Below are 21,383 nucleotides of genomic sequence, written 5' to 3'. Positions count from 1 at the left end.
TTAAATTCCTAATGAAAGGCTTTTCTTGTGTTTGAGGAGTGATATAAAGAGGAGACTCTCTAGCCCACTCTCTTTTGTTCTCTTTCTTTAATTTGATTACACGTGTCATTTATAAACAATTCATATCTTAACAAAATAATATATCATAAAATTTTAAACTTAGTACGGTTATACTAATGTCAAAAACTTATTTTTTTTCAATATTAACAAAGTGAAGTCTCAAAAAAATTATTTAAATAAAAGCATTAAGCTACATATCAATAATTTGTTTTATTTTCAATGTTAACCACGTGTTGTAACTAAGAGTAAGGAAATATATATGGATTAGTATATATAATATTATTATAATGTATTAGTATATATAACCAAAAAATTAGAGAAAGTACTTCAAAAAAATATATATAGCGTTAACGTGTATGCAGGTGCACATTTAAGAAAAATTTATTAAAATTATATGATTTTTAACATTTATTTTTATTATTTAAATTTTTAAGTTTGTTTTGTATAGAGGGAAAAAGCTATTGAAATGCAGTCATTTTTATATGTTTTCTCAAGTAAGGTCATAAATAAAAAGGAAAAAATAAACATTATTTAAAAATAAATAACTACAAATTTATCATTATATTTTAACGTAAGTTATTGATATGTACTTAGTCTTTTGTAAATTTAAAAGATTCAAATGGTTTTATTTAAATAATTTTTCTAAAAGATTCAAATTTTCGTGTAACGATCCGAAAACATTAATACTTTATTTGTAGAATTAAAATCATTATAATATTTAAATTATCTCAAAAATCCGGATTAAAATAAACTTTGGTTGTAACCCCAAGAGATTTTTTTTTTTTTTTTAAATGCAAGAGATTATTCAAGTTTTATCATTCTTTCCGGGATTAACATTCCATTTAAATTTAAACTAGAAAATATAACCGCGCTCCACGTAGTCTTTTGTAATTATTAAAACATATATATTTTAAAATATTTTTTGAGAGACTGTGAGGTGGTGATTCATTTTGAACCTTGTATTTTAGTTGTTTACCAATTTTGACCATTAATTTTTTTAAAATTAACTTGTGGACCTTGTGTTTTGTCAAAAATAAAAAAATAGGAATGTAAAGATAGATTATTTGAACCACGTATAATTTGATTGATTACCTGTTTGAATATTTTATTGTTAAAAGTTAACATTTGGATCCTGTATTTTGTCAAAAAGTTAAAATATAAATAGATAGATTTTATTATTATTAATATTATTATTATTATTATATGTAGATATTTTTATCTATTATAATTTTTATTAAAATAAAAATGAGAAAAAAGAGAACAGACAAAATAGATAAAAAAAAATTCCTTAATAAATTAATAGCTATAAATTAAAAAAGTAATATAAAAAATGAGAAAAAAAATATTGTTTACTTATATTTATAATTTAATTAAATAGTTGTTGTAATGAAATATCTAATCAAATTTAAATTCAAAATATACATCGTTGAAATAAATTAAATTTAAATTAAATTATACATGTTGTTAATATATATTTTTGTAAAACTATTACATTTAAATTAAAAAAAAAACATAAATAATTTAAATAGACATTTATTATTTTTGATGTTGTGCATTATTTTACTTTTAGTAATATTATTTTTCATTCATAATGTGTTCATTATTTCTAAAAATAATTTTTTGTATTTCACATCAACCTCCGCATCTTTTGTTGTTGCGGGAATGTCTACTAAAATTACAATCTATAAAATATTTATTTATTATAGTGAAAAAAAATCACAAATCCAAAGAATGTCATTAGTAATATCTTATTTTCACAAGTTTAGTAAAATATCAAATAAGAGAAAAATACAATTATAAATATTGATGATTGATGATAATAATTATAATATTTTGTAAAACTATTCACTTTTGAATAAAAAACATAATTATAATATAATCAGAAAAATAGATATATAGATAACCGAAAACTATTATGTAATTTTTAATTAATTTTTTTAGTATTTTTCAATGATTAAGTAGTTAAGATATTTAAGCAAATTAAATTTTTAATTAAATTAATATGTATATATATATTAATATTTTTAATTGTTAAGATATTTTAGAAAATAGAAAATGAATAAAATTAGATTAAATGAGAAAATAGAAAAAGTGCTTTGAATAAATTTTAGAGTCTCACATAATCTCATCGAAACTCTCCTTTATATATATAGATATAGATATAGATATAAAGATATAGATTTAATATTTACTGAATTACATAGCGAAAAGAAAAATTGAAAATTTAGTACATGAGTTCTTTAAAATTCATATATACAATGTAAATCGATATACTCAGAGTTTACTTTCTTTAGTGAAAATAATAATAATTAGAATTTTAAATAAAAATGACTGCATCAAGCGATTCAACAACCGATAATAAATTTTAATTCTCATTAATATTCAGGCATTATATGTTCTTACCAATATCAAGGTAGTTCTCTTTCTAAGGAAGATAACTGCCTGCAAAAGCAACATATTATTTTGTAACGGCATACTTTTATGGGTTAAAACTGAAAAAATTAATAAAATATTAAAGAAAATAAAAAATTAGATACTTTAGATTGTAAAATGTTAATTATAAAATGATATAATAATATAATAAAATCTAATTGTGATAACTGTTTAGTTAAACCATATGTGACCATTCTCATTGATATCTCTTTCATGCTATTATTATTGGATAACTATTGTTACGTATGACTATATTAGAATCAATGTATTTATAAGTATGTGTATTAATTTGGTTAATTCTGTTACATTTGTTGAATGGTTGATGTACGTATATATGTATGTATATTTTTTTTTGACACAATATAAAATTCTCACAAAATAGTAAAAATAAATTGTAAAAAATATAGGATACCACCTTCTCATTTATATATAGATATAGATATAAATATTTTGTAAAACTATTCACTTTGGAATAAAAAAACATAATTATAATATAATAAGAAAAATAGATATATAAATAATCGAAAATTATTACGTAATTTTTAATTAATTTTTTTAGTATTTTTCAATAAATAAGTAGTTAAGATATTTAAACTAAATAAATTTTTAATCAAATTAATATGTATATATATTGATATTTTCAATTGTTAAGATATTTTAGAAAATAGAAAATGAATAAAAAAATTAGATTAAATGAGAAAATAGAAAGAGTGATTTGAAGAGATTTTAAAGTGCCACATAATATCCTTGAAGCTCTCATTTATATATATATAGATTGTAATTAGGTTGCTAGTGGCTTCCTTTAATTCACTTTGGGTCAAAAGAAACTTTAGCTATCTTAATTGATTATTTTTAATTATTGGATGTAGTTGTTTTGTTGCTTTATTACTCTCAATCTCACTAGATAAAATTAATGGGGTCTAACCAAAGGGTAGCCTTTGATTAGACCTCTAAACTTAAAAACTAATTTTATTTCTAAAATTTGAATCAAAGGATGGAACTTTGGCTTGATTTCCTATTTTTTAAAAGATTTTCTTTTATTTTACTTTTAAGAAGTTACTTATATTTGTTGGTTTGTGTTACAGGTTTACTTGTCAACTTTTCAAGTATAAGTTTTGGTGAAATTAAAAGAGACTTTTCTATACTCAACATTTTATTTTTTTTCTTGCAGCCGTTTCTTTGATTTTTCTTCAATTGGTTTTGGTTTAAAACAATAGTTTAACCTATTAAATTATTTGGATATTAGTCATTTTGATATGAAAATTCTTTTGTCTAATTTCCAATAGTATTTTTGCATGCTCTTTGGCTAGACAATGAGTTTTGTTGGCTAGAGGAAATCTCTCTCCCAATTTGTACTCCCTATATTATGCATTCTGAATAAAATAAATTTATTTCCCACAAAAAAAAACTATGTAATTGAATATGAGATTAGAAGATAAATGATAGTTTGATTCATTAAAAAATAGCTTTTCGATTATGATAATAGTGAGTTTATTACATCACACTTCTTAAATATGAAAATTTTCATGAAAAATTGTAATACACCATATGAATTTTGTTTAAAATATTATTGCGAAATTTTAAGTAATTTTGTGTAATAATCATGGTGTTGTTTGATAACACTTAAAAAAATAATTTTTTATTTAATTAATTAAAAATTTGACAATTAAACATAAAATATATTTGGTAATTCTATTTTTATTTATTATTTTTTTAAATTTTATTTAAAATTCATTAAATTTTGAAAATAGAATTTTTTTACTTTCAAAATTTTTTTAAATCAATTTTTACCTTTCATTTCTTTTTTTTTTCTTTATATCTTCAGATCAACATCTCATATTGTTAAACAAAAAATAAAAATAAAAGTTATTAAATGCGTTTATTATTTTTTGTTTTTAAAAATCAAAATAATTACCAAATATATTTTTATTTGTAAAAGTAAAGAAACAAAAATAAAATTATATTTCTATTTTTATGTTTAAAAAATTTAAAAACAAAAATTTCACCAAACACAATCCATATTTTTTAAAAATTATTTCCACCTCGGCCCCTCTATAAAAGTATTATGACTTCACCACTGACTCAGATTTTGTTAATTTTATTAATTTACAAGGTAAGCTTATTCGGTTGGTGAAGACCAAACTTCCAAATGAACTCCCTCAAGGATTAAAAGCAGAAAATATCTTTGAGTGAGCTAAATTTGTTGAATATTGCATATCTCACTTTAATTAAAATATAGAAGAAATTATATTTTATATGAGATTTTTAATAGTGTGCAAAAATATGATTTTTTTTTCAAAAAAATTAAAATTAATCTATGACTTTATCTTTTTTTTTTAAGAATTTTCATTTTTTTGGGTTTATTTTCCCATATTTTTGTATAAATTTTGGTTGATGTCATAATTTTATTCTTAATCAAGTTTTATTAATTTTGAATAGTATGTTTGTAATTTGATTATTATTGTTTTAGCTTATTTGTTTTTTTATATTACTAATGTTATATTGAATTTTTCTTTGGTTTTTTTGTAATATGAATTGTGTTTAAAATTATATTTTATTTATTATAAACATTTTTCCTTTTTTTCAGATTGTAAGTTTCTTTTCTCAAATCATGTGTAAGGTAACCAGTTACTTAATTGATCTTTGACAGTTATGTAAAAAAAAATCCTAGAGCGGTTAAATAACATGTACCATTCTGTCATAAGAGGGGCAACCAGTTACCATAAAAGGGGTGATGTGTTACTCATATTAAATATGAAAAGAAACATCAAATTTGAAGGAAAAATAGGAAGAACACTTCATTAAAAAAAAAAAAAAAGTAACTATGATTTTAGTAAGTAGATAACCAGTTACCATAAAGAACCTAGAAATATACACACACATCAGAACGTGAAGGAAATCAGTTACCCTAAAAAATATACACACAAAATGTGAAGCTAGCCAATTATCCCCAGAAATATACACACAAAGAACGGGAAGGTAACCAGTTACCACAGATCTGAAGAAAAGAAAATCAGATCCACCTCTTTCCCTTCTCTCCCATCGTCTTCATATAATTTTTTTTTCTAGATTTGAATGTTCTCATTAGGGTAACTGGTTACCCATTCACGTTTTTATATTTTTATTAGTTTTCTTTCCAAATTTTGGTTTTCCTATAAGGGATACAGTAAAAAAAATGCTGAAAAAATTAATTTGATTTTTTTTACGTATAGTGGAAAATACTATAAAAAAAATTACAATAATAAAATATAATAAATAAAAAATAGTAAAATAATTATGTAATGTTAAAATATGTGTGAAAAAAAATGGAATGAGAAAAGAATAAGTACAAAAAAAAGAAGAAAAAAGAAGGAAAAAAAACTTAGGAAATAAAACTAAAGAAATATTAAAAAAATAAAACAAAAGAAATGATGAAGGAAAAAAATAAATGAATAAATAAAAATGAAAAGAAGAAGAAAAATAATGGAAAAATGGAAAGAAAAAAATATATGAATGAAAAAATTGATAGAAAAAATGAAAAATAAAATAAAAGAAAAATGGAAGAAAAAAAAGCTCATATGCTTGAAAAAAGAAAAAAAATGGAAGAATAAAATAATAAATACAAAAATGAAGAAAAAAATAGAAGGAAAAATATGAAGAAAAAAAAAGAGCAAAGAAAATTGAAAAAAAAAAATAAAACAATACAAATGAAAGAAAAAAATAGATAAATGAGAAGAAGAAGAAGAATGGAAAAATAAAAAGAAAACAAAATGAAGGAAAAAATTAGTAGAAAAAAAAAATAAGTAAGAAAAAAAATAACTGAAAAAAAATAATTAAAAAATAAAGAAAAAAATAAAATAAAATTACCTTCAAAATCAAGAAAAATATAACTATAATAAAAAATGTGACATTTCCATATTTTAATTAGCTACTAATTGTGATTTCCATACTTTAATTTTTATCTTTAATAATTTTTTTCAAAAAAAGTATAAATTATATTTTTGCATAAAAGTTACTTTTAAAAATTCCCTAAAATATAAGCAAATAAGTTTGAAAATTAAAACATCAAGCCTGTAAATTGCAGAAGTTTCGTATTATTATTATTATTGTAATATAAAATAAAATGGATAACAACTACAGCAAAAATATAAAATAAAATAAAACAAATAGATAATCCATTCTAAGATTTTAATGTTACGAATCTTTCCATTAGATTTTAATTTATAATTCATTCCTTTCCAACTCAAAATTAAAACAGTTCAATACAAATATTATCGTCCAAATCTATTTTGATCAAAATTAAACTTTATTAATTCATAATTCAGATAGATTCAAGTTATAGTCCCATTTTAAGACATAATCCAAACTATAAGTCAATGATCAAAGCTGAGATAATAACAACCAAGTAACATAACCATAATTCAGGAACCAAATCTAGAACACATTAGAAAGTATGAAATTGAGAATAGGATCAGTTTTCGAGTAAGATTAACCAAAATTCTAGCTCAGCCATTATCGAATAGTTTTCACCATCGACAATTAAGTATCTGCAGAGTTCTTTGTATCTGCCATTTGTCATGGTACTTAACACAGTAGGTACTGTCCTGTCACTCCAGGCAAATAAAAGAATTAGAATGTTCAGGGGTACCCCAGTTACAAAGAAACACCTTCAAAGAATGAGCAGGCAACAGATAATGAATAATTCATCCGATTGATGCATTGTACAAAAACCCACGAATTGGATGGTTCAGATATGCATTGTACCAAAAACCCACGAATTGGATGGTTCAGAAACATGGGCAAGCAAGTTTACAGATACCATTGTTAAAATTCTACTGGCTGTCAACATCTAACATATCTCCATACATTTCATAAATTGCATGCAGTACTAGAACCTCATCAACTATATTATGTCGGAAAAAGGAAAATCAAGTTGAATAAAGCCTTCCGAGGAGTTGGAAACACTTCACTAATCAGAATCTTGAATTTTTTTTTCGAGCTTCACAGAAATAGCCGAATAAGTCAAATGAAGGGGTCTGATGAGGTGGAAATTCGCCATTGGAAGCAGCCTCTTGATTTACATTTGATCATCCGTAAAATTAATCGCCAGATCCCAGTAATGAACAACTCCGGCATCAGCATAAATCTTCCGGGCAGCAGCTTCCGTCATGCAATCATGAATTAAAAATTTAGTGAACGTAGGCTTGGCAACACTACCTTGCCAAACTAACACACAATTGTTTGGAGGTTTATCATCTTGTTCATCTTCATCCCCTTGCTCATCTTTCACAGCATTTGCCCAGTTTATGCGCCTAAGCATAAGCTTTCCATACCTCTTAATGGATTTACTTCCACCTTCAACAACCACAACTGTAATACCATCAGAGATAACAGCACACCCAGTCAATCGATTCTGTCGGGCAAAAATGTCAACCTTAAATCGAGTCTGAGGATGTGACAGGTCATTTATCTTGTAAACTGAAACTAGGGTCTCCACTGTATTTGGATCATCAAAAAGCTTCCGCTCTTTCTTCTCACGGCGCTCAGCAGGAGTGAGCTTACGTGCAGTATTCCGGTCTATGTGAGCTTGTTCGCGCTCAGCAGCTGCACTACGAATTTCCTTCTCAAGCCTAGTTGGATCTTGTGTTGCTTCAGAACCAAGAACCTTCATTAAATTACTCATTTTAACTTTTGGTTTTGGAGGTTCTATCAGGCCTTGTCTGATCATCTCCTGCCTTTCTCTCTCCCTACCCAGTCGCCGCTGTGTGCGGAGTTTCTTTTGTTCTTTCTTGGTTAACTTGAGTGGTTGAGGTGGTGGAGGAGCTGGCTCAGCAGGGGGCTCAATAGGGCGAGGATGTTCAACATAGATAGTGATTTTCTCCACCCTTAGTATACCTTCCGAAATATTACCATCAGCAACATCTCCATAAAGACCAGAGTGCAAAAGAGGCACATCCCTGATATATATAGCAGTAATAATTAGAAATGAGAGCACTAAACAGAAATTGATTTAATTCAATTGCCAAAGCAACCAAAGTTGTTGCAGGGTAAAATATAAGCCTTTAAATCGCTATGGAAAGGGAGTGGAAGTACAAGGACAGAGATAGAGACAACATTCTAAACTTTTATAGGCAACAAGAAGCATATACAATTTATATATGAACCTAGATAGATAAGTCAATACATATGAATCACCTAGAAATAACTCTTCTTTAAGCCTAAAATGATAATAATGCCTAAAATGAACTATTAAAGCCTACCACAAATGCATGACATCATTATTAACTTACCACCACTCAACTTCAGGAATAGGTTCCTTTAGCTTTTCTTTTGTTATAACTCTCTCAGATACTTCTATCAAGTTTGGATTTATATCAGGAGCTGCCTTTGCCTTCGCTAATTGTGCCTGCTTTGCTTTGTGCTCTTTGGCTTGTGCATCACCAAATTTACTCTGTAAGCATACAAGTAAATAACTATTAGAGAGCAAATACAGCATCACATCAGTGTTTGTAAGTGAGGTCTAAATGTAACAGAGAGTACCTTCAATTTTATATGCTCGGCATCTTTAGACCACTTTCCTTCCTCTACAAACTGGAAATTCATCCTCTTAGGCCGCAAGATTTTAGTTTTATTCAAACCCATCCTAGAATCAAAATGAGGATTTGATTCTGGATCCACATCTAAATCAGGTTTAAGAATCTGAAATGCATCTTTCTTCTGTTTGTTTATGTTAACCTGCAATTGAGAGATTGCATTAATATGCTGACCAAAATGGCCTGGATTATAATTAACAACTCCTCAACCAAGTCAATAACAAACCTTTAAGGTGCTGAGATTGCTTGGTTTAGTCAGATTCACGACATTCCCATGCTCATCTATTTCCCTACCAAGAGCATCAAGACGAAGAACAGGAGCTTTAGTAGGCTTCTGGGAAGCAGCCACATCTGTTGTAGCCTGTCCTGGAAACAAGTTTATGAGAGGAGCAAACTCAGGGTCCTGGCGGAATCCCATCCTGGCAGCTAGCTCTTGTGCACGTTTTACAGCCTCATAGTTGGGAATGGCCGTAAGACCAGCAGAAGTAGCCAAGCCACTTGCAGGGTTCACAGATGCTATGCCAGAAGCAAGCAAGTTTGAGGAATTCAATGTTGCCTCGGATATAGCTGTAGCGGAGGTTGTTGATACAGGCTTCAGCCCCTCCTTTACACCCAAGTTAGTGCTAGTATCTGAACTTGCACTAGCACCCTTGTTCAACTACAGCATGAAAGGAAATCATTATCGTGATGCATATTAAAAAGGAACACATAATCAATAAATGATGTTAACAAAATATCACGAATGAGACTTTTAAAAATGGCACATGGATTTTGAAATTCACCGAGAACAACTTACAAGAGGAATTCTCTTCAACTTCTCTGATAATTCCTTCTGAATCTGTAAAGCTTTCTTAGCTTTTGCTAATGCATCAAGAGACAGACTTCCACTTTTTCCAGCAGTTGAAGATGTCCCATCTGTACTAGATTTTCCAGTAACCTCATGAGATCTGGTAATACTAACTCCCTTATTTTCATGTGCTGTAGAAATCAAAGATACCTTGGTAGGAAGGGGATGACTAGGGGTGAAAGAGGTTTCAGGTAAACTCCCAGACGCCGTGGTGAGTGGTTCAGGAGCAGCACCCTATCAAATTTTATGTAAAAACATATGTCAACATGCAAAAAAAAAAAATGGAGATTTAATCGTCTTCTTTTCTATTCTTTTTTCTCCCTGGTAAAGGGGGCAAGAATAAAAAGAAAAAAGTAAAATACACACACCGCACAGAAAGAGCAGATATCTCGAACAAATGAAAATATAGAATATCACTTAGACAATACTGATAAAGAAGCATTGAAAATACTAAAACAAGACTAAGAGAAACATGGTAATCTCCAAAGAAAAGTACGGCAACCGTACAAGGAACAATTTATATTAAAATCAAACTTATTTCCATATTGATTCTTAGTCTATATATGTTTCACTCAGAGGCCAGGCAAAAGAAGGAGACCTAAATAAGAAAGACAATATAAAAACTTTCAGAATGCTCAAAATATAAGAATTCTACAAATAAAAAATAGGTTCTACGTCAGTGGCTCAACAGGAAAATCAATAAAATTCTTGACAATTAGACGGCCTATCCATTGGCTAACAAATTAACCAGCCATTATACACTGCAAAGTGCAACCGACCCAAAAATACAAAACAATACAACAATCAAAATGACAAAAATATAGTAGGATAACGAATATGATACAAAAGAGACAGAAAATAAAAGGCAGACAAAACTCACATTGCCCAGTGAACCACTCCCATTTTCTTTCCCATTGCCAGTAGGGGTCCGAGAATTATCCAAATGCACATGACCCACTTCTTCTTTCTTGAACTTAGTCTCAAGTTCCCCATCCCCGTCTACATCCTTCAACCGTCGATCCTCAAATCTCCGGCGACCCCCATTCTCTTCCGGCTCAACTTCTTTATCCCTATCCTCTAACCGCCTCTTCTCCTTCCTCCCATCGTCGTACACCTTAGCCCTCTTCTCACCATCACCATCCCTAGTATCCTCACTCGTACCCCTCTCTTTCCTCTTATGTCTCCTCTCCATCGACGCTTCCCGTTCTTCAGACAGCTCGCGCTTCGCTTCCCGGTGATGCTTGGCCTTATCATCACTCCTCGGCTCATACGACCTCTCACGCTTCGATTCGCGATCGTAAGGCCTATCTCGACTCCCTTCTCTATCTCCCGAACCCTCGCGGTCTTCGTGACTCGACTCTCGACGGGATTTGTGATCGCGGGGCTCGTTGGAGCGCTCGAGCTTGGAATCGCGGTCCGAGCGGTGATGGCGGTGGTGATGGTGATGATCTTGGTCTCTGGAAGACTTTTTGTCGTCTGCGTCACGGGTGCGATGCTTGCGGTGGTCACGCTCCTCCCGGGTGCGCTTGTTCGTTGTCTTCTCTTTCTCCATTCCTAGGGTTTCTGAGAGTGAGTATTGAGCACTAAATCCAAAATTATCATTTCATTTTAAATTAAAAGAGAAATTTGTGCAAAAAAAAAAAAAAAAAAGGAAATTTGAGTGTAATAAGGGTCGTAAATAAAAAATATAACATGCTACGTACACATCAATATTTTATATACTGTATTATTCCAAAAATATCCCATACATAGTTATCTTTTCCTTTTTATGATAATGTCTTCTTTCTCTATCTCTCGCGATTTTCTCGAAGCTCCAAGCTCCAAGCTCCCTCACTCGGCAATCATCATTTATTCTGATAGCCAAGCCCAAGTTGATTTGGATAAAAACAAATCCATCAACAGACCAAACAGTGGATACAGGAAGTGTTGGGAGAGAGAGAGAGGAGTTCACACCACTAAAAAAAAAAAAAAGATTCTACACAAAATTTGGATTCACATAGACTTCAAAAAGATTGCGAAAGAACTTGCAAATCCAGGTTAATTAATAGAGTTTTTCAATATTTGATGATACTTCAAAACCCTATGCAAGACCACCATATTATTTGAGCAAATCCTAATCAAAATCACAAAAACCAAGACTTATAAACATTGAGAAACATTGTCCTAATACTCTATTTCACAGCCACCATTGATGCTTGAGGGCTTCTCTTTAAGGAAATAAGGATTGAGATTGAACAAGTCTTCAACTCTCTAAGTCAAATACTTTCTTGGAGAGTTTTTGGAGAAAACTAGAGATTATTGGAGCTAAAGAGAGAAGGTAAAGAGAGATTAGAGAGAGTGATCAAGTCTCCTAAATCACTGTTTTTGACCCATATATACACTAAGCACCGTTATTAAGTCCAACCAATATGATTAGACTTGTAAAACACATAATTTGGAACATTTACGTAAGTCCACGTTTTACAGCAGGCGATGTGTCACCTATTGGGTGGTGATGTATTATTGGGAATTGTGTCATAAAAGCATATGTAGTAAATATTGTTTTAAGAAATACATAAATAAATTGAATTTGTTATGTATATATTTTATGGACTATATTATTCTGTGTAATATTAAGTAAATATCAGAAAAATTCATAAGTTCATATATGTGATCTCAACCACGTATTGGTACAGGAGGATTGTATTTGAGATAAATGAACTTGAATAGATCGCAGTAAAATAAAGTTATGGAATCTTTAGATTAATTACTGCAAGTACGGTCCACTAGTATTATGAATACATGTGATATAGATCCGGATTACTAGTGTAGTAAGACACTTTAGTAGAGGTACTTTATATATTAGAGAATATATAGAATTGGATCAGATATGTTTATTAATACTTAGTTCAATATCGTTTCAAAGTATTAATTAAATATATCAACTGATGATCTACAAATAGATCTTAATCCTGAAGTTACTATGAACTCCTATTTATGTTATATGAGTTCTTTGATTCACTCGTTAGGGTCTGTCAGAATGATCAGGTTATAAACTTTTGTTTTGGGAACTCATTAATGTAAATGGTTGGTGTTTATCCAAAAAACAGTTGTTGATGACGTGGCAAGAATTTTCGACACGTGGCAGAGATACTGCTCGCCTATCGACCAGAAATATTTCTACATGCGAAGTTCAAGTTTTATATACACGACTAGACTGGTCGTATACTCCATTCATTTATGAAAAGATCTGTACATTTGTAATGATATCCAAGAATATCTCTTCATTATGACCTGAAAATCCGTTTATTAAGAGAATATATTATTACTTGATTCATGTAACCCTTCTTGAGCCTATAAATACATAAGAAATAGCTCAAGGAAGGGATCATTTTCTCTTTTTCCGAATTAGATTACTATTATCCATCGTTTGTATTGTTTTCTTCTTCTAAGGTCTGTGAAACTCATGAACCCTAGTTCTTTGATCACACCTTTGGAGCTCAATACTAATAACAGGATCAAGTGGACGTAGGTTATTACCAATCACTGGGGCCGAACCACTATAATTTTATGCGTTCTTTATTTTCCATTAGATCGTTTTCTCAAGCTCTATATTATTTTTCTGTCGTGTTCTAGACCCCGTGTTGTTGACCAAAACGAGAGTCAATATTCTGGTGCTTTCATTGACAGTTGAACTCAAGAAGATTTAATGGCAAAAACTACCAAGAAGACTGGACAGGCTGCCGCTGCACCATCCCAGCCTCCTCCCCCAAATGTGGCTGAAGATGAACCTCATTTGGAGTTTGATGAGGAGGAGTTGGACTATGAGACCTAGACAACACTGGGGGTGTTGCAAGATGAGTTGGCCAATTTGAGGGCCAATCAGGAGAATGCTGCCGAGATAATGGCGCCATAGCAAAGGGAGATAGAGCGCCAGCGCCAAGAGCTGAGCGATCAGCAGGCGGAGATGGACCGTCGACAGAGGGATGCCATGGCAGCCCTTGAAGCAACCCTCCAGTTGGCTAGGAATCAGGCTGCGCCAGCCTTGCAGCCTGATCAACCCCAAGCGAGCCACCTCAAAGGGGTCCGAATCCTAGCCCTCTGCTCCAGCCAATAAGCCCTCAGAGGCCGGAGCAGCCACCTATGCCTCAGGATGATATCCCACCTAGGGATCCTGAGACGCAACCTCCGTCTCAGGCTGGTCGAGGCAATCCCCCGCGCCCGAGGCAGAATAGGACCGGGCAACAGCCTCGCAGCCCTAGACGCCCAAGGGTGAAGAGCCGAATCCACTGAGCAGGGGGCAGCGTCCTTCTGCCAACAGAAGGCACTCAGAGACAAGCTCTGCGGCCAAGGGCCCCCCACGGCATGAAAATGCACAGGGACCCACCGACCAAAGCAGGCTTCCCCCTAACGCTCGAGAAATGTCAGCCCAAGGAGGCAACAGAGGAAATAGTCGATCGCATCACAGCCAGTCACAGTTCAAAGATGGCCACGACTACAATGAGGCCGACTCAGGCAGGGGAAATGTTGGTCGGAGGAATGAAGAAAGAGGTGGAGGCAGGAGCCCCCCACCTAGAGAAGACCGACAAGCAGGACATAACACTGGGGGGCAGCCCAGACAAAATAACATCTTTAGCCGGCTCGGAGCCAGCGAGCAGCGGCGAAGAGACAACGACTTGAGGGATGTACTCAACGACCATCGAGAAAGGCACGATGAGTACATTCCCCCAGCACCAGAGGCCCCAGCAATTCCGGAAGCCATCAGGCTCAAATCGATGCCCTGAACCAGGATGTGCAGCAGCTGGTCGGGGGGCGGACATCGCATATCGAGTACGATCGGAGGAGAGGCACTCCTTTCGTACAAAGGATTGCTATGGCAGAAACCCCCAGTAAGTTCAAGATGCCAACTCTGTCAAATTTCAACGGGTATGGAGACCAGGTATCTCATGTTAATAAGTTTGAGATACAGATGGACATTCAGAAAGTCTCTGAAGATGCTCGCTGCAAGATCTTCTCAGCGACACTTTCTGATGCCGCCTAGAAGTGGTTCTTTAAGTTCCGTCCTGCAAGTATAGTATCCTGGGAGATGTTCGTAAAGGAATTTTACGGACAGTTCTACGCGGGTCGTGTGCACCCCACTGAGGCAAACCAACTGGTCGAGATACGCCAGAAAGAGGGGGAGCCTTTGAAGGATTACATTCAGTGCTTCATGTGAGCCCCAGCAGGAGCCAGGACTGTGGGCGATGAAGGCAATATGATGGCCCTAACCGCTGGGGTTAGGCGCCATTCTCCCCTCTGGAGTAGCGACAGGAAGCATGGGGTTAAAAGTACCCAGGAATTTTTAGACAGAGCTGATCGATACATCAAGCTCGAGGACGCGATTGCCAATGAAGGGAAATCGCCAGCAAAAGACAAGGGGCCAAGGAAGAACCCGCCAAAGCCGCCAACGGGTCTAAGCCCAATGGCAACGACAAAGGAAACAGGAATGGCAATGGTAAGAATGGTGGAAAGAGGGCGAGCAACGAACCCTTAACCTCTAAGAGTAAGCGTCCCAAAGGTAATCGGTATGAACCAAAATTCACCAATTACACCGCCCTTGTTGAAAGCCGAGCCGAGGTTTACCAGGCGACCAGCTCGAGCGTGCCCTACAAGCGACCCGCACCAATAAGAAAAGATATCTCCAAGAGAGATTCAACAAAGTTTTGTCGTTATCATAATGACTACGGGCATGACACCAATGAGTGTAACCAGCTGAAGGAAAAAATTGAGTTCCTGATAAGACAGGGACATTTAAGAAGATATGTACGAGCCACGGGAGGTTCTCAGTGAGAGGCTCAAGGTGGCAACAAGTCGGCGCCTGCACGCCAACGCTTGCCACCTTTACAGCCAGCTCCCATGGCAGGTACCCTACTCACCATCTGCGGAGGCCCACATCTCGCAGGAGATAGTGGGAAAGCGAGGGAACGATATGCTCGAACCCTACGTCACGACCAGGACATCGAGATGATGAGTGTCGAGGATCATGCACTAAAAAAGGCTCGAACAGAGGAGGAACTGATCACCTTCTCTGACAACGACGCCCAGCATGTGCGATTCTCACACTCTGATCCGCTGGTCGTGGAGTACAAATCGCGAATATGATGGTGAAAATGGTATTGGTCGATACAAGAAGTTCGGTCAACATCCTATATAAGTCCTCCTTGGAAAGGATTAAATTGTCCGTAAAGGACCTAGAGCCATGCAACCAAACCATTTATGGTTTTTCTGGAGAAGGGCTTGCCCTAGTAGGGTCAATTAGACTCCCAGTCACAGCAGGCACTATGTAATGCCCCAAATTTCCTAATAAGGTTTAAGACCTTGATTAGGAGGCCGGGAGGGCCATAATTGCTTTATTATATTATTAAATGATAATATGCATGTTTAGGTGTATTAAATATGCATGTGAACTCATTTATGAGTAATTGGGTGATTTTCATATTTTGGCCATTTCGGGCATATTTGGCATATATGTGATATGTGTGTGTGGTGCTTTATTATTGTTTGGTTATGCTAGGGTTACTCAGAACAAGACGATCCTAGGAGGTAAGCTAGTGGGAAAGTCACAACGGGATTTATTCTTGACTCGGAGTAAGTCAAGGGGTATTTAGAGCATTACCGGGTTATTGGGTAATTGGAATAAATATTTGGTGATAAATTGGGAGTTAGTAAGATTAGGGGGAAATTTTGAAGGTTTTGACTATTTTGTCCCCGGGAGCGTTTTCAGGACCCCGAGCGTTAGGATTTGTTTGAAGCTACTTAAGCTTGAAGTAACCTTTTAAATAAATAAAAAGAACGTTCTGTACGTTCTCTCTCCCTCTAAGTTCCACTTTCGTCTCCCGATCGCATTTTCAAAGGTAACTTGAGTTCTAGGACTCGGATTCAAGCAAGGATCGAGGCATAGTGATCCTAGGGAAGATTAGAAGCTTATTAGCCAGAGGATTTAGTTGGGAATAACTCAATCAAAGGTAATTCAAGTTTTAAGTTCTAAGTTTTTAAAGTTTTTAAGCTTGAATTGGATTTTGTGTTTTGATGTGTTTTTGGGTGATTTGAGACTTGGGTTTTGTTGGTTTTGGATCATGGGGATGTTTGGGAACTTTGATTTTTGAGTTTGGAGATGTTTGGATGTGTTTTTGAAAGGTTTTTTAGATGAAGAAATGGAGTTTCTTTAGCTGGGTTCGAGGTTGAGCTGCAACTCAAGCTTGAAGAAGCTGGTGGTTTGGTGCTGAAGGGCTATTTGAGCTACGGCTCTATTGGGCGGCTCAAGCTTGAAGAAGCTGGTGGTTTGGTGCTGAAGGGCTATTTGAGCTACGACTCTATTGGGTAGAGCTAAGGCTCTAATTGCTGTTAGAGAGGATTTTTGGGCCTGACTTGAGTGGGGCTGCGGCTCTAATGGTTGGGGCTGCGGTTCAAAAGAGGAAAAGTGACCAAAATGGGGTTTTAGTCATGGGAACTCAAACCTTAGGCCTCGGGATCATTCCTACTACCCGGATTGGTGGCGTTTGATGTCTTGGAGGCTAGGTCTTGGTTCCGGGATTGGTTTTAGAACTTGAACTCATTGGATCACCATTTGTGGTTGTGACTAGGTTATCACTAGAGGCTTGAAATCAGGATCGTGCTTATGGCTCGTTTATTGGTAACCTGTGCTTGGACCAAAGGTAAGAAAACTGCACCCCATATGTGACATGCATGGTTATTCTTGATGCATGTTGGATGTTTAAATGTAAACATTGATAGCATATTGAATGCTTAGCAATCTTGCTCATTTGCATATGGTTATTATTGAGGCATGCTGGATGATTAAGTGTGATGCATGTGATGCACGAGAAACATGTGATTAGGGCATGCCATGAATATTGACTGTGAGATTGATCAGAGCTTGAGTCTTTGTGTTTGTGCATGATCATAATTGTGCTAGCAACTGTTAAGTAAGCATGTTGAATGCCCTACGTTTGAATATTCGACATATGACATATGTTTGGTAGAATTACTTACTTGTGCATGGTACTGATTCATTAGTCAGAATTGGCAAAGGTGCCAGTATCAACTGTGAAGCTATGACTCATTAGTCAGGTTCGCCAGTGGTACTGGGCACTGGTCACACAGTGCTGACTCATAAGTCAGGACGGCCTTAGCGTGTTCAACGCAAGCCAATAAAGATTAGATCTAATCGATATCTGCATTGAATGACTCAAAGAGCATGAATGTCGGACCGACCTCAAGTTCGATGAATACTATAAGCGCTTGTGTGATTTACCTAGCAGTCACTCATCTGTTAAGTTAGAGACTTACCTATCAGTCTCTTGTCTATTTATGGCTAGGACTTACCTAGCAGCCACTCTTCTGTTTAAATTTAGAGACTTACCTACCAGTCTCTTGTCTGTTTAAGGCTAGTGGCTTACCTAGCAGCCACTCTTCTGTTTAAAGTTAGAGACTTACATATCAGTCTCTTGTCTGTTTAAGGCTAGTGGCTTACCTAGCAGCCACTCTTCTATTTAAATTAAGTGACTTGCTTGTCAGCCACCCAATATGGTTTTCTAGAACCTCAAAGTGATATTCACTCATCTGTTTAAGAGCTATAAGCTCTTTGTGATTATAATGATAATCATTTGATAATGTTTATATGAAATGTTGAGTTTTCTTGCTAGGCTTCGGCTCACGAGTGCTTTGTGGTGCAGGTAGAGGCAAAAGAAAGCTAAACCATCCTTGAGTTAGAGAGCTTAGGTGACGATGTGTACATATGCAGCTGCTCGACCGCCACGGCTGAGGTTTGAAGGAAAGGAACTAAGGCTGAAACCTGTTTTGCCGCTTAGATCGGCTGGTTGTAAATATTTTGTTGTAATAAACCTTTAAATTATATTTTTGGGATCCCAATGTATACAATAAATGTTCTAGTGAAACGTTATATCTTAACCGAAATTTTTAATCCCTAAACCGCTAATCATGCTTAGTTACACGTTTATGGCCAAATGACTCGATTAGCGAGTTTAGCACTGTTTGCAATGTGCACCGTAACGGTCCCTGGAGTTTAGGGCGTTACACACTGCACCTGCTAACAGGACATTACTTACTATTTTTATAGTAGTTGATTGTCCTTCAGCGTACAATGCTGTGATAGGGAGACCAATTCTGGTCGACCTTCGAGCCGTCACTTCTATATGGCACCTCGCCATGAAATTCCCAATGAACGCAGGGGTAGGATGTGTGTTGGGAAACCAAAGGGAAGCGAGGGAGTGCTACAACGCCTGAATCACCAAGGCAAAGAAGGGTGTATCGAGAGATGCCACCGGGAAGGAGTTGCAAATGGAAACTGATGTTCAAGCTCGCTCAGGTGATAATCTCACCAAATAGGGTGTTGCCCAAAGTGAGGATAGAGACTTAGATCCTCGCTTTGGGGATTTTGAAGAAGAAGTGGGACCCATCGAGGACCTTGAAGAGGTCCAACTCGATGAGGAAAATCCGACCAGAGTTGTGAAAGTCGGTAAAAACTTAGAGACAACAACGAAACAAGCACTGGTGGAGTTCTTAAGGAGGAACCAGGATGTCTTTGCCTGGTCGCAAAAAGACATGGTCGGGATAGATCCTGCAATCATCAGCCATGTCTTGAACATTGACAAAAGCTTTCCACCTGTGCAACAAAAAAGAAGGCTCCTCGACAAAGACAGATCAAAGGCCTTGAAAGAGGAAGTCGAGAAGCTGAAGGAGAATGGGTTCATCAGGGTGGTGTTTTATCCATCGTAGGTCTCTAATCCCGTACTCGTGCCCAAGCCGAATGGCAAGTGGCATACGTGCATGGATTTTACAGACCTAAATAAAACCTGCCCCAAAGACTGTTTCCCACTCCCGAGGATCGACCAGCTGGTCTATGCCACTGCAGGACGCGAGATCCTCTCATTCATGGATGCATACTCTAGGTATAATCAAATCAGTATGCATCCCCCTGTTGAGGATCACACTAGCTTTCGAACCGATACAGGGCTCTACTGTTACAAAGTGATGCCCTTTGGTTTGAAAAACGCTGGTGCGACTTACCAGAGACTCGTCAACCACATGTTTAAGGAGCTGATTGGTGCAAACATAGAGGTTTACGTCGACGACATGCTGGTTAAGTCAAAGAAAGCAGAAAGGCATGTAAGGGATTTGCAGGAATGCTTTAGCGTCCTGAATAAATATAGGATGAAGCTAAATCCCCTTAAATGCTCCTTCGGAGTAGGATCAGGGAAGTTCTTGGGATTTATAGTTAACTCAAGAGGAATTGAAGCTAATCCTGAGAAAATAAAATCCCTGATCGAGATGAAGTCGCCAGTGAAAATTAAGGATGTCCAAAGCCTGACCGGGAGGATTGCTGCTCTAAGTAGATTTATTTCAAAATCAACAAACAAGTGCATCCCATTTTTCAATCTACTCAGAGGCAATAAGAAATTTGAATGGACAGATGAGTGTGAACAAGCCTTTCAAGCACTTAAAGCGCATATGGCGCAGCCACCCATCCTGTCAAAGTCAGTCGATAAAGAGACTTTGCTTGTCTACTTGGCAATCACAGATTATGCTGCTAGTGTTGTTCTTGTATGAGAAGAAGAAGGTGTGCATAAGGCTGTCTATTACGTGAGCAAAAGGTTGATCGGAGCAGAATTGAGGTATCCCCCCATCGAAAGGTTAGCCTACTGCTTAGTTTTGGCCTCTAGGAAGCTGCGGCCTTTCTTCCAAGCTCATCCGATTACGGTGTTGACTGACCAGCCTCTTCGGCAAGTTTTGCAAAAGCCAGAGGCTATCGGAAGATTACTAAAGTGGGCAGTCGAACTCGGGCAATTCGATATATCTTACTTTCCGCGAGCAGCGATAAAAGGACAAGCCTTAGCTGACTTCATCGCTGAATTCACAGAGCCCGCGGGTGGCGAGCATATTGAGGAGCCCAGCGAGCCTGAATGTCAAATCCAAGCGCCCTCATGGAAATTATTCACAGACGGTTCATCTAACGAATCTCACGCAGGAGCAGGAGTGATATTGATCATGTCGGAAGGGCATCGATTTCACTGTGCAATAAGATTTGACTTCACTGCTTCTAACAATGAGGCTGAATATGAAGCATTACTCGCTAGACTGCGATTAGCCAAGGATATGAACATAAAAGCACTTGACGTCTATAGTGATTCTCATCTAGTGGTGAACCAAGTCTTGGGAGAGTATCAGGCACGAGGTTTGAAAATGGTCACCTATCTGAACAAAGCAAAGGATATGTTAGCCCAGTTCGACAAATACAATCTCCAGCAAGTACCTCGCGATCAGAATTCTAATGCGGACACTTTGGCAAAGTTGGCAAGTGCAAAAGATGCTGATACTCTGAACATTGTGCCAGTCGAGCGACTATTAGAACCAAGCATCCAAGTAGCAGAAACCACTCTGGTCATCCAGATGGCAGATACATAGATGGCACCGTTTGTAGAGTATCTGTCAAG

At 35.5% G+C, this 21,383-nt stretch overlaps 1 protein-coding gene across 1 annotated transcript; it reads right to left on the bottom strand.

Moving 5' to 3' along the window:
• Positions 1 to 6,924: 6,924 nt before the first annotated feature.
• Positions 6,925 to 11,865, bottom strand: LOC133798491 (protein RDM16). Its single transcript, XM_062236779.1, has 7 exons — positions 11,661 to 11,865; positions 10,793 to 11,466; positions 9,862 to 10,146; positions 9,292 to 9,723; positions 9,013 to 9,207; positions 8,763 to 8,923; positions 6,925 to 8,429 (listed from the first exon to the last, which is right to left on the bottom strand). The coding sequence occupies exons 2-7, from the start codon at positions 11,462 to 11,464 to the stop codon at positions 7,550 to 7,552; spliced, it is 2,625 nt and encodes an 874-aa protein (XP_062092763.1). The 5' UTR covers positions 11,465 to 11,466; positions 11,661 to 11,865; the 3' UTR covers positions 6,925 to 7,549.
• Positions 11,866 to 21,383: the final 9,518 nt, after the last annotated feature.

Source organism: Humulus lupulus, chromosome 8, assembly GCF_963169125.1.
Source record: "Humulus lupulus chromosome 8, drHumLupu1.1, whole genome shotgun sequence".
NCBI lineage: Eukaryota > Viridiplantae > Streptophyta > Magnoliopsida > Rosales > Cannabaceae > Humulus > Humulus lupulus.
This window is presented reverse-complemented; position numbering and strand designations above follow the sequence as displayed.